The sequence below is a fragment of the Pan paniscus genome, chromosome 1, assembly GCF_029289425.2.
Source record: "Pan paniscus chromosome 1, NHGRI_mPanPan1-v2.0_pri, whole genome shotgun sequence".
Lineage (NCBI taxonomy): Eukaryota > Metazoa > Chordata > Mammalia > Primates > Hominidae > Pan > Pan paniscus.
The window spans coordinates 108,292,747-108,306,591 of NC_073249.2; the positions used below are offsets into that span (position 1 = coordinate 108,292,747).

The 13,845-nt window shown below is 46.0% G+C and overlaps 1 protein-coding gene across 2 annotated transcripts in view; it reads left to right on the forward strand.

The window, feature by feature from the left end:
* The first annotated feature begins 1,520 nt into the window (after positions 1 to 1,520).
* VANGL1 (VANGL planar cell polarity protein 1) overlaps positions 1,521 to 13,845 on the forward strand; it is a 49,405-nt gene continuing 37,080 nt past the window's right edge. The window contains exons 1-2 of one of the 2 annotated variants that reach the window (XM_034929916.3): positions 1,521 to 1,686; positions 10,882 to 11,089. In XM_034929916.3, coding sequence (XP_034785807.1) covers positions 11,019 to 11,089 — 71 coding nt within the window. In that variant the 5' untranslated portion in view covers positions 1,521 to 1,686; positions 10,882 to 11,018. Of the gene's footprint in view, positions 1,687 to 2,030; positions 2,307 to 10,881; positions 11,090 to 13,845 lie in introns of those variants that run through there. The other variant, XM_003805630.5, reaches the window with a different exon arrangement.

The following is a 13,845-nucleotide window of genomic DNA, read 5'->3' on the forward strand; positions in this document are numbered from 1 at the left end:
ATTGAAGATCTCTGTGTTAATTGGAGCTATTCAGGTACATGACTAGAATTGGAAATCCCTGGCCTGTTTGAACTTTGAAAGTTCTACATTTTAGAGATGAGAGAGACATGTTTTTATAATGTTCTACATTTCTGAACCTGAGTGCTGATTTGGGTGAATAGACCATTGGCTTTACCCATAGGAACCTGGCTGCCTGAGTCAGCAACATCTGCTCTCTGGAGCCTACTGGGAGGCTGGGGGTGGGGGAGGAAGATGGTCTAGGCCACTGAGTGGGGCAGCAGAGCCTGGGGACTAGGAGTGGTGAAAATCAGCCACATTGAACATATGGGTGTCTTCTCAAGGAAATGTGACATATGCGAGAGAAAATGGAGTCTAGAAGGGATGAGGAAGAGGTGATCAGGGGAGTGAGGGGTTCTTGGAGCCAAGGTTCCCTGATTAAGGCTAGTCAGGGTGGGCCTGCATTTCCCCACCCCAAATGCCCGCAATACTCCTGTAGACAACTCTTAGGAAATTCAGCACTTCATTATACACTGCTTCCACTGGAAAATCCTGCCACGTAAGCAGCTTTGGGTCCAAGCTAGATTGGAGATGATCAGTAAGGAACCCTAATGCTACCAACACAAGACAACTAAGAAAAGTGCAAATATTCATGAAAATCGTTGCCAACTGTTTTGTAATCCTCACCACAATCCTGCAAGGTTGACAGCAGCATCCTCACCACTTTTCAGACAGGTAAACAAAGGCTTAGAAAGGAAACAGTACCTGGTTGGAATCAGCACTGAAGCTTCAGCTACCTGCCTGCAGAGATGTGCTCATCTAGCAGTTTCTAGGAGACTAGGCTGGCGGCAGTGCCTGCTCTGATAAGGGAGGAGGAGGGGAGAGGCTTGCTGTGGTGGCTTGTAGGGTGTGTGTGTGTGTGTGTGTGTGTGTCTATTTGTGGGGTCATTTCCAGGGCTACATGTGAGTTTAAGTGTGTCTATATGGGTTGAGATATGGTGTATATGGATATTTGTCGGTCAGTTCTTGGAAAGTGTGTATATGAGTGTGTGTTGAGTGGGGTTGGGGGGTTAGTCCCTGAGCCGTGTGAATATGTGGATGGGGGCGCTCGTGAGGGCAAATGGGCTCGGATTTTGTGCATGATTGTGTGTGTGTGTGTGTGTGTGCTTGAGATTCCAAGTATGTGGGGGAGGGAGGGGGCGGTGTCGGAGATCAATCCCTGGGCCATGTGTTTATAGTGTGTGTGTCTGCCCAGAAGAGAGTGGGTTACTGGGCTGTGCACGTCTGTGTAGGGTGAGTGTGTGTATGAGGGTGAATGAGTGTGGGAGGTGTCATTCCCTGGTCCGTGTGTAAGAGTGTGACCGCGCACGCCTTCGTGTGTGTCCCGGGTGTGTGGGGTCGGGGCGGTGACGAGGTGAGGGGGACGCCGGCCGAGCCCCGCCCTCCGCTGCAGGTGGGCCGGCCCCGCGGCGGGGCCGGCAGCGCTAGCTGTTCTTGGCTCGCGGCCGCGCCGGGCTCGCAGGGCTGGGCTCGGGCTGCGGGGCGGCGCCGGGACAGGAAGCGGAAAGCAGCAGTGCAGCGGCGGCGGCGGCGGGGCTCTGCCTCTCCAGGAGCCCAGCGCAGGCCGCAGAGCCGGGGCCGCTGTGAGCCGAGACCGCGGGCCGCGGAGCTCGGGCGGCCGGCGCGGAGGTGAGTCCCGCGAGAGGCCGAGCGCTGCGCGGCGGCGGCCCCCGGGGCAGACCGTTGGCTGGGAGACGCCCCCACCTCGGACCCCGCGTGCCCCTGCGCCCTCCTCCCGCATTCGCCCCGCCGGACTTCGACCCCGGGTCGCCGGCTCCCGCCTCGGGCCGGGAGCTCCCTCCCCTCCTCCGGAGCGCTCCGGGTCGTGCTTCCTCTGACTCCACTCTTCTCCCCATGCGTTGCGCCCCTCCTGGCCCTGCCGTGCGATCTCCGCCGCACCCCACTCCTTGGGGTCCCGGGGTTCCCTGCTCACACCTCGGACGCCCCTTTCTCCCCGGGCTGGCCTTTGGAGTGCGCCCCTTCGGTGCGCGTGCCGGGGCGGCGGGCAGGCCGGCAGGGAGTGGCCGAGCGTTGGAGGCACCGGGCGGCTGCAGCAGCCGTGCAGGGCGGGAGCCGGGCGCGCACCGGGGTTCCCACCCCTGGCGGGGCTCGACCTGGGCACCGCCTGGCCCTTCGCCAGGAACCGGGACAGAGCTGGTCTGTGTGCACACCTCGCTCACAAAAAATTGAGCCGGCCCTGGAGGCCTGGGGGGCGAGTCCAGTTGCGCCTCGGAGAGCGCAACAGGCAGGTAGGAGTTTACTTTCAAAAACGCCGGGGTGGAGCAGAGGCGCCCGGCGGGTCTCTGCCCAGGGTGTCCCTGCTGGAGGAAATCTCACCGCGCCGGGGAAGCCTTCGCCACCGGCAGGACCTCATTTCCTTCTGCAGTCTTTGAACTGCCCCAAGCATCGCGCCTAGAGAAGTGTGAAGCTTTATAAAAATTTAAACGCGTCCGTGGTGGCGGCAGCAGTGGGGCGGAGCCGCGGCCTGGCTGCTGTGTGATGAGCGGATGAGACTTGGAGCCGAGAAATCTGTTGCTCAGTTTTCACTTCTCCAAACCAGGTCTAATGCCCACGCTGCGAAGGTGTTGTGAGCTCCCTTAGATTCTCCTTAGGAAGTGTTAGAGCGCCTTATGATGATGATTATGTAGATGGCCCATGCATTTTGTTAAAACTCTTGACCTGGCTTTGGTTAGAAATGAATGTATTCTTAGACACTTAGTCCAAAAGCTAACAAACTGTAAAAGAATCTGGCATTTTCACTAACATGTTTATAAATTTTACGGGGTTGCTGAAAAATATTATAACTTGTATCACCAGTCAACAATGCTAATTAGCATTCTCCCTTCAGTGGGTGGGTTGAGTACACAGCTCCCAGGCTCTGCAAGTGAGATGGCAGAAATTGTCTGAATACAGGGAGAGGTAATTAGCCATTTTCTGTAACCACTAATTATAGAGTTTTTAGGGTTGAATTAAATCAATGTGATATAGTTGGGGCTTTGATTTGTGGGAGGAAACTGTTTCTTTTTCCAGTTCAAAGAAATAACACGCTTCACCTATCCATGAGCATTAAACATTCCCAAACGTTGATGTCTCTCAATATAATTAGTGAAAACACTCAGTGTGGAATTTCACTATTAACAATGTTGGCAGTGAGGCTTGCTTGCAACTTAATTTGTAAGTAAAATGGGAGAAGAATTTTGAGAGTGATATATTTGTAAGGACTGCTTGCCAAGCAGTACATTTTTATTGTCTTATGTATTAAGCAACAGGACAAAACCATAAAGGAAATTTAAAGTTTCTTTACCAAGCAACAATTCCATGTCACCCTTTGTTTGAAGGATAAATGTGTTGAATGAAGAAGGCATTCTCCCCTTCATCATCCCCTTAACACACTTATATACACACACCGTGCTTGCTACCCTAGGCCTTATCAGCTATTTTGGTGGGATGGGCCCTTGTCACATTGTGTTTTAATTGGAGGTCTCCACATTGGGGCTGTGAGCTCATTAGGAGTTAGAACTATTTTAGATCCATTTCTTTTCTCCTGAGTGCCCCACGATGCTTGGAACACTGAACCTGTGAGTAGAAGTTGAAATTGCAAAATTCTTAGTGGGGTTATATGTGGTTTGGGACAATTTGTGATTGTTGCTTATACTCCTCTATATAAACAAACAATTCTAGTAATTGCTACAGTGCTGTCAATTTTCTGTAGCTAAGAACACAGGTTCTGGAGTTAGACTCTCAACGTTTAAGCCCTGGCTCCTGTGTCAGTCTGGTTTCCCTAACTAACATGATATTAATGTCTTATTTTTCTTAAACGCTTGTTATGCGGATTAAGTGAGATATTACATGTAAGTGACTTAAAACAGCATCTAACACATAGTAAACACTTGACAACTAGAAACTGTTAGACTATTACCATCATCTCTGTAAAATCAGCTAGCTGGTTAGGGTCTCGCTGTATAGGGCATGTAATTTGGGCATCATGCTATTCTATTTTCCTTTAGATGGAAAAGATTAGGTGGGCTTGTGATCGGACCATATTTCTGTTAGCAATATTGGTTTGGTGTTAGCAGTATTGGTTTGATGTTAGCAGTATTGAAGTTTGATGCAAGGATACATGTGTGTGCTGTTGTCTCTAGCAGTGTCCTTCTGAATCCCAGTTACAGGACAACAGTGATCAGACTCCGTACCATCAGATTTACAGAGGAGGTAGTACTCATGAGATCTATTTTTCTGAAGTTTAAATATCTGGCAGGGAACAAGGGAGTCACTTGCAAGCAAATATACATCACATAACTCCAGACATGTTAACGATTCACACCTCTTCAGAAATCTGTACCCAGCTGCTGGAGGTGTTTCAGGGGTAATTAATGACTGGAGCCAAGAGAAGTTATTCTGGCAAGGTGAGTTGACATCATTGGCGAAACAAGTAAAACAAAGTTGACATTTTCTTTCCTTGTAAATAATGACCCAGAATCATTCATTTATAAGCTGTTGTAATAAAAGAATCATTGGGTTTGTCACAAATGCCATAAGCCCAGCAGATCCTCACATCAGTGACCTGCATGATGTTTGGTGGTTTATAGGCCACAAGTTCAAAATGTTTTATAGATTTGCCCTGCATCTCTACCCGCTCCTTTCCAGCCCATGCCCCTCCAAATAAACCCACTAAAACACACACGGTTTCCTCTGGTCTCTCTGACATTTGCTTCCAACCTGGGGATGGTAAATAGAGGCCTGTAAGAAACAGAATAGAAATCACTTGTTACTCAGCTATAGCTAATAGTAGCAGTTAAAGGTGGTAGCAGAGACCAGAAAAATGTGTATAAGTTCAGTGAAAATGATACAGAAGTTATATGCCATACAACCCCTTCAGTTCTTCCTAACTGAAAGAATTTTACTCTAGTGAATACTAGTAGTAGTTGACAGCTGTGAGTGCCTACCATGTGCTAGGTACTGTTCTAATAATTTTTATGAATTATCTCATTTAATACCTACCACAGATCTATAATATAAGTAAAATAAAATCTGTTGTTACAGTTAGGGAAACTGAGGCAGAGAGCAGTTAAGTAACTTGTTCTGAGGTCACACAGCTAAGTACTAGAGCCAGGATTTGAATGCTCTTCACCCACAATTTGGGCTCATTGCTACTCTCTAGAAGAATAGTTGACTCTAAACAAAATTATTTCAATTGTCACTTTCCCCTTGAGTGCCATTTAATTAAGAATGGGTACCCCTAAGAAGAATGTTAGCTTCAAGACATAATATAAATAATAATTAATAGCATAATCTCTGCAGAATTCTATGTAAAAATCAAATATTCAGAATAATATACACAGCATATATAAGCATGGTTGTACCAGACACCACTTTTCCTTGGAAATAGATCTACTCACTGCATAGGAAGCAAAATCTCTCTTTAAATTCAGTGCGTGTCTCTGTAACCCTTACAAAGTAACTTTCCAAACCAGAGCTCCCTTAATTACTTAATAGCTCTAGGCAGAGCTGTTGATGTTTTTATAATTTCCTTTTTGCGAAGGTTAGCTTATGTTTACCACTGTCATTATCATAACATATTGTTTCCTTCATACGATTTGCTAAACACTGTGTTTTCATATTAAGTAGTAGGATTTTTATATGAGTGAACATGACTTTAGGAGAGAATTCTGTTTGAGGCTGCTTATCTTCATTTTGCTTTTGATAAAGGGTGGTGAAGGAGGTTCTTTCTGACATTTTTGCCTAGGAAGTCCAGAATTTAGGACACTGCCACTTAGAAGCACTCTGTGCACCTATCTCCCATTGTTGACCTTGCCTGCATGCGATGTGGTTCAATGAGCCTGGCCCTGTCCTAATATTTGCCTCCAGCCCCTACCCAAGCAGTGCCAAGCAGTACACTCTTAAGGGGTGGGTGACCGGTGAGGCAAGATGCTCTTGGGCAGTGGCTGAAAGAGGCTGCTGCTGATTTTTACTCAGTGTGTCTGGCATACGAACTCTGCCCCTGAGTAGGACTGCCATGCGAGCCAGTAGTATAGCGCTTTTTTTTTTTTTTTTTTGATAGTTCTGGTATCACGCCTCTATCTAATATCTGCATCTTTTTTTTTTGCCACCTCTAAAACTAAGGATTTAAAATAGATAATTTCTAAAGTTTCTTCCACAATGAATCTATGGCCTCATGTCCTAAGATCTGCCACAAAACCCTTCATTCAGCAGACATTTATAGGGTACCCATAATGTCCTAGGAGCTGGAAAGACAGGCAGTCATGAAAGTGCCTCTGCCCTCATGGAGCTTACAGCTTGTAAGAAACTAGACAATAAGTGATCACACAAACAAATGTATCACTGGAAGTTGGATAGAAAGGAAGAGTACAGGGTACTAGAGAAGAGCCTGACTGAGATTGAAGGATCAGGAAAGGCCTCTTGAAAGGAGCAGTATTTAAATTAAGGAGTGATGAGTAGGAATTTGGCAAAACAGGGCATGTAAAGGGTGAGTACCAACAGATATACTGGGCTCTGCCAAAGCCCTAAGACTCTACCTTAAAGGAGCTGGGGCTAGAGAAGGAGGAGGGAGCTAGAGCGCCGGGGAGGACTTTGCATACCAAATGAAAGATTTTTGTATTTTATTTAAAGTGCAGTGGGACACCACGGAAAGGTTTTAAACAGGAAAGTGACGTCTGCATTGTAATTTAAAAGGTCACTCTGGCTGCTGCCCAGCCTGGGCCAAACACAATATGAGTCATGTCAGGGGTCAGTATGATAGACAGTTCCAGGTTCTAGGAGCCATATTCCCACCTTTATATGACTGTCCTATTCATGCTGCTGTGACAGCCTATCAGTGTATTACCCTGGGAACCTGATTCCTTTTCATTGCTTTATTGTCTTTTCTGATAAGGGATTCCTTCTGACCTTATCATGAGTTTGGTTAATTTCTTGTGTATGCAAGGGAACTATCTCATAGATATATCATTGCAGTGATAAGCTTCAGGATATCCTTTTCCATTAAGTCTGTTGAAGTTCTTACCTTGGCTCAGACTCTTTTAAAATAAGTTCACTTCGGATTTTATTAGTTTGCCTCTTATTGCATCCTCTTAGTCCTCACTCAGATCTTGGATAGGATAAGAGTTGGTAACTATTAGAAACGGTATGACTTAGAAGGGGCCTGAGCTGTGTATAGGCTGGTGAGGACACCTGGAGGCTTTGTAGTGGTCTAGCCCTGTGTAGGTGGAGCCTGGAGGAAGTGGGTGGCTGTGAATGAGTAGAGTGAAGGGAGGATCAGAGAGGGTGTTGAAGGTGGCACAGGGTTAGATCCTCAGGATGAGGGTATTGCTTTAGCTGAGGAATTGGGAAGAACAGGACAGGATACTGGAGAGCACCTATGAGAGGGATGATGGTATTCCCAAGGGGAGCAAGAGGAATCTCAGTAGGAAATGTGCACTTGGGATTTAGTCTTTCAGTAAGTATTTGTTGGGTACCTGCTATGTTCAAAATATCCTGGGTGGAGGTAAGACGTAGTTGCTGTGTTCAAGGAGCTTCTGCCATAGGAAATCTGTGGATGGAGAAGACTGAGAAGAGTTTTGAATGTCAAGGGATAACGTGATGAGGGGAGAGGAGAGGGAGTGTTAGAGGAGAAGTAGTAACATAAGCGGCATCAAATTGGAGGCTAGCCAGCTGCAGAGAAACTCTGCTAGGGCAGGCAGCATGCCTTTGTCATTGCTGTGCCCTAGCATTGCCTAGCATGGTCTTGTAGGTGTCACTTAATATGGAGGTGGATGGACTAATAAATGAAATAAAAAGCACTGGGGGAGGAGGACAAGGATGTTACTTGGCTCATAGCAATCGTTGGCCAACTTTGAGTTGTTTCAGTGGAGTGTTGTGGATGGAGATTTGGACTGAAAGTGGAGAAGGAGGGAGTGACAGCATGTATAGACCACTCCTTTGGTAAGTACAGGAAGGAACCGTGGGAGGGAAACCGGACTAGGGTGGTTGGTAGAGTTAGATAAAGCCTTTCCCTGGAGGGCAGTTGGGACCCATGGTTTCCTTTGAGGGACAAGCCTGGAGTTGTCTTAATGAATGGCCACAAGTTTTCAATGAGGACAAGGAATGAAGTCCTCTGGCAGAGGGGGAAGGGAATAAAACTTGGGTTACCATGTGCCAGAGACTTTACCTTTGCAGTTTCATTTAATCCTCACAAGAACCCTGGGAAGAGAGAGTATTAAATGACCTCATTTTTATGGGGCAGGGTTGGATAAGCTCAGAGAGGCAAACATTTGCCCCCTGATGTCACAGCTAGGAAGCACCAAGCTGGATCTGCCCACATCTGGGGGGCCTGGGCCACCTGCCTCTGAGACACTCCAGCAGCATTTAGCAAAAAGTAGCTGGAAGTTGGGATGGAATGGGGAATCCAGAGTTATGGGTTGCAAGGCAGAGTGTAGGAGTTGTGAAGGGTTAATTATGAATCTAGAAGAGAGTGGGAAATCTGTGTTCTGGGCCAGGGAACTGGACATTTGAATCTGCAGATCAGCAGAGGCTGGGTGAGGGGCTTTCAGGGAGGATCTCAGTTCACTCAGGGCTGGAGATCTTCGAAGCACATCCTAATGTTGACGTCTGCCTGTTATGAAGCAGGTGAGAAAACAGCAAAGCCCAGGGCAGAAAGGAAGTGAGACTGAGGTGTTGAAAGCTGATTGAAATTGCTAGTGAAAATGGTGGAGACAGTAGGCAGAAAAAAAGATGACTCAGCCCTTGAAGTCTTCTAGGAAAGTAGGGTAAGTCCAGGAGCAAAACTTAGCATTTAAAAAAGGCCTGCTGTGTTTTCACATTTAATCTTTACAGCTACCTCCCCCCACAAACCCCCACCATAATAGGCTGCCTTGCTTCCTTTTTATGGATTGGGAAGTCTCTGAGGCTCCAAGGAGAAACTGCTTTGCCCAGGTGTACAGCTAGTTAGTAGGCAGCGGACTGAGATGTGAGCTCCATTCTGTCTGACTGCAGGTGAGCCTTGTGGCAGGAAGGCCGGCACAGAGACTCTGTCTGCTCTGCTTCTTTCCAAGCATTTCTCTCATTAAAAAGACAGAGGAACAAGCATTTCGGAACCCGCAAAGGGAGTGCTGATAGACAGTGACTTTCGTTTACCTAGCACATCTGGAGCTCGCGCTGGGTGCCTTCATAGTTGTTAGCTCATTTGGTCTTCACGGCAACCCTGATATTTGCATTTTACAGTTACATGTTCAAAGAGGTTTACTAATTTTGACTGGGGCCTGATAGCTAATAAGTGAGTAAAACCCGAGATTGGAACCCACCTTTGGAAACTGTATCTGCTTATATTTTCAGATCTACCTGTGAGGTCGGTGGCTGGTTGGTTTACCCTGTTTAACAGATGAGGAAACTGAGGCATAAGAAAGCAAGTGGCTTATCCCAGGTTGTACTAAACAGTGGCTGGGCTCAGACTAGAACTCAGGTTTCCCCAGGGCTAGCCTTGGGCTCCTGATGGCAGAGGAGAAGTGAAATGGTAAGTCAGGGCATCAGGGACAAAGGAGGCTGGCCCTGGGTGGCAGAGCTTGGAAGTGATCGTACCTGACTCCCAGGAAGAATGAATGGTAAGGGTAAATACACCCTAACTGGGATTAGAGGCTGTGGGGGCTGTATTGGTGGTGTATGGCAATTTGTGCTGACCTGATTCCCTCCAGACTTATGTGTTGTTGCTGGGGTCAGGGAAACTTGGCCTCCTCCCAGGAGGGTTAGGGTATGGCATTTACAGCTCCTTTGTTTTTTCTTCACACTTATCTCACTGGCTGTGTTTGCAGTTTCAGCTTCCAGCGGCTGGAAGAAGGAACCCTGTTGAGCTGAGACTAGCTCTGGGGTGAGGGGTGCAGAAAGAGACAGAACTTGTGGGTCTCGGTTTTCTAGAAGTAAAAGTTTTAGCATGTGGGAGCTCAGGAATGTACTTGGAAATGTTTCCAATTTATTTTTATTGCAAAGCAATATCTAATGACAATGTGGGAAAAGACCCAGGAGCCTGCAAATAATAAATTGCCTGCTTTCATTTTCTGTGTCTCCTTTTAAAAATCTTTGTCCTTACATAAGCAATTTTATACAATTGTAACTGTAATGTTGGTTCACTGTGTATCAACAATACTGTATCCTGCTTTTAAAATTCATCATTATAAGAGTTTCTATTCTTTATAATGATCATTTTAAACATAAGTGATACTTTTCTGGTGGATGAACCATGTTTTCCTTACCTGTTCCTGTATTCTGGGGGCATTCAGATTGTTTCTAGCATTTTATTATTTATAGACAATGAGACAACAATAATTTTTCTTTAAAAAAGAAATCAGTTCCCTCAGATAAATTCCCAGAAATTCGGATCCTAGATCAAAAAGATTGAAGATCTTTTTTTTTTTAATTGACTTTTGGAAATTATGACCAAATCCCTTAAAAGCAACTTCGCTGGGTATTGTTTTTTTAACCAGCAAACTGGCAGTGGGGGGCTGGGCATTGTGTGGAGGGTCGCAGATGTGGAAAGCCACCTCCTAAAGCCAGTGAGCAGGGGTCAGGTCATCCTGAGGACGTGGACAAGTGCCTCCCATTTTCCTGCTGCTGTGGTAGGGGTTCAGCTTGCTCAGCGCCTATCCTGTCTCCCTCCCAGACACCTGGGAAAACTGGTTGCTGCATGGGTGGAGCATTTACAGTTCAGTTGCTTCACCCTCACTCGCTTGTTCCATGATAGAGACCCCAGAGAGGACGTGTGGCTTTGTCATTTATCTTTCAGCCCCATTAAGGTTGGCTCTGAAGATTAATGTCTTTTTTTTTTTCCCTCTTTCCCAGAATTTGTTCCTGTTGAAGAGTGGCTCCTCTTCTAATTTCCAGACTCCTTGAGGTTTTAGGAGTCTGGTAGGTGAAATTTTCTACCTCTAAGGAGAAACAGTACCTGCTCCTTCCTCAAGCGCAAGCCCTCCATTGCTATGGATACCGAATCCACTTATTCTGGATATTCTTACTATTCAAGTCATTCGAAAAAATCTCACAGACAAGGGTATGTAAGTTGTTTATTATTCCACTTTTCCTTTTGGGGAAACCTACAGGTTGGTGGGGTTCTCTACACTCACTTTTCAGTGACTCAGCGCTGGACATTTGGTCCGTTGGTGCATGAGAAGCTGAGCTTTAAGAGCATTTAACATTCTTGGGAGTAACTACGCCACCAGTTTACATTTTATAGCCACCATTAGAGTTGATGACTTTAGTTTCTCACAATTGGTTTTAAATTAAAGTTTCTTCCTGCAGTGGAAATGTTTTTCATTTCTAGGTATTTCTTTTTTTTTTTTTTTGAGACGGAGTCTCGTTCTGTCACCCAGGCTGGAATGCAGTGGTGCCATCTCGGCTCACTGCAAGCTCCGCCTTGTGGGTTCACGCCACTCTCCTGCCTCAGCCTCCCGAGTAGCTGAGACTACAGGCGCCCACCACCACGCCTGCCTAATTTTTGTATTTTTAGTAGAGACGGGGTTTCACCTTGTTGGCCAGGATGGTCTCGATCTGACCTTGTGATCCGCCCGCCTCGGTTTCTAGGTATTTCTTATAGGTATCGGCTCTCCTGAAAGCTTTATGAAGAATGTAAATGGAAGATATAAAAAGTGTTCATTGCTTGTTGCTTTTCACCTGAAGTTGTTGACTCATTGTCCATTATGCCTTTGTCATGAGGCTTATTTAGTGAACTGGTAGGATTGTCCTGGCACCTTATTCTTTTTGACTAATCTTCAGGTGAACAAGTTTGGGTTTTGAAAACACTGTCCTGAGTGATATTGGTCAAACTTCCCCTTCTCTGCAAAATTAGCAGGTGTGCACTGGTATTCTTAGGGCCTGCTGTGTTACTGACCTGTAGAATGTTTGTTAAGTAGAAGAGCAAATGAATGAATAAAGAAATCAGTGAACAGATAGGTGGCACTGTACCAGTTAGAATTGTACTTGGTGAAATTGCAGTGCTGCTGTTTACTTAGCCTTGTCATCTGTAAAATGGGTACAGCAGTCCTCTCCTACAGGGCTGTTGAGAGGATTAAATGAGATTATGCATGTGAAGCATGTAACACAGTACAGGCTGGAGGTCACTCACCAGTGGCTAAAGTAATGCTGTAATGGCCTTGGCATTTCAGCACTATGTTCCAAGGTATCAACTGGCCCCAGCCCAAATGCCCAGCTCTGCACTGGCTTGGGAATAGTGATTGTAGTGGTTTTTCCCTGACTGCGCTCTTCCCCATACAAGCAGCCGAATGCAGAGTGAGATTTTGTTCTGTAAAACAGCAGTGAGCTACATATATCTAATTATTTACAAGCCCATCTGGATTACTAACGTAGAAAGAGGTTTGGGAGGGTGACCTCCCAAGCTGCCAGGAGTGGTCATCCATAGGGGGAGGCTCGGCGGAAGCTGGAGAATGATGGGAATTTTCATTTATCTTTTTGTACTTGTTCAATTTTTTTTACAAGTGTATATTTTGTAATTTTTAGAAATGAATGGAATAGAGTATAAGGATAGGTTCTCAAAGATGTTTGATGACTTGAGGAAATGTTCATGAGACCATGTTAAAAGAAACAGGATTCAAAATGTTGTATGCTGTGATAGTTACATAGACATATGATGAGTATTCACATAGTGACTATGCCTGTCTCTGAGTGTAGGACTATGGTCGTATTTTCTTTTTAACTTTAATTGTTTTCTAAATTTTTATGTATTGCTCTTATAAAAATTTGGGGAAAACATGTCAGTGAGCTTGTGCTGGAGTCCAGGTAAGGCTTTCAAATAAGGCTGAGAAACAGAAGGAGCTCGGGGCAGGTGCTGCTGGACGGGGCCTGTGGTGACATGGCAGAGCCCAGCTCCTGAGACAGTCACAAACCCTCTGGCCATAAGAATTGAATCACACATTTCAGCTGGTGGGTAAACTTACCAGATTTAGTTATGAAATACCAGAAACAGCTGTTTTAAAATACCAATTTTGTTTAGCACTACCAATTCCCTTGTCAATACCAGGCTTCCCTCATCCACACCACAATGACAGAAGTAGGAATTTGGGATTCCTTGGGTGCTTGGGGATGAACAAAGCAGGTTGGCTTGCAGTATCCTTTGTGGGAACCATCTCTGGGCTCTTTCGTCTACACTCGAGTTCTGACTTTCACGCTTCGGGGCCCATTGCTACACTCTGCTATTTCCTTAGGCCTCTTGGGGCCTCCAGAAATTGATATTCCAATGCCCTTGTAGTAACTTTAAGAGACTGTAACTTCCAATTAAAACAACACGCAGAATTTTTAATGCATTCTTGGACCCATATAGAAAGTACTTGGCAAATGTTAATACAAGCTGAGTCTTTTAATCAATTATTCAAAAAATGTTCCTGGATATCTACTCTGAGAAAAGCTCTGAGAGAGGAGATGAACCTTAGAGATTTGTAGGTGCACTCCATGGGTTCTTTAAAAAACACCACTACCACCTATGGGTGGTGGATTCTCCAACTGACTGCAGCACAGGGCACAGCAACTGTGGGGTGAGAGGCACCATCCCTAGAGAGCACGGGCTGTGGTGTACTTTGCTGGGGCCTAAAGGATGTTAAGCAGTAGGGTTGCCCCCCACAGGCATGAGAGCAGGCCCCAGGCCCAGCTAAGGGTATTTTGTCCGAGGAGTGTTCCTGTGAAGGCTGCCCTGCTCAGAGGTTTGTTGGGAACTTGAATGGAAGGGTAGGAGGCGGGTTGGGGTTGGAGGGGGACCATGCTCTTTGGTAATTTTAGTCAGACTCCAACTCAGGGAGG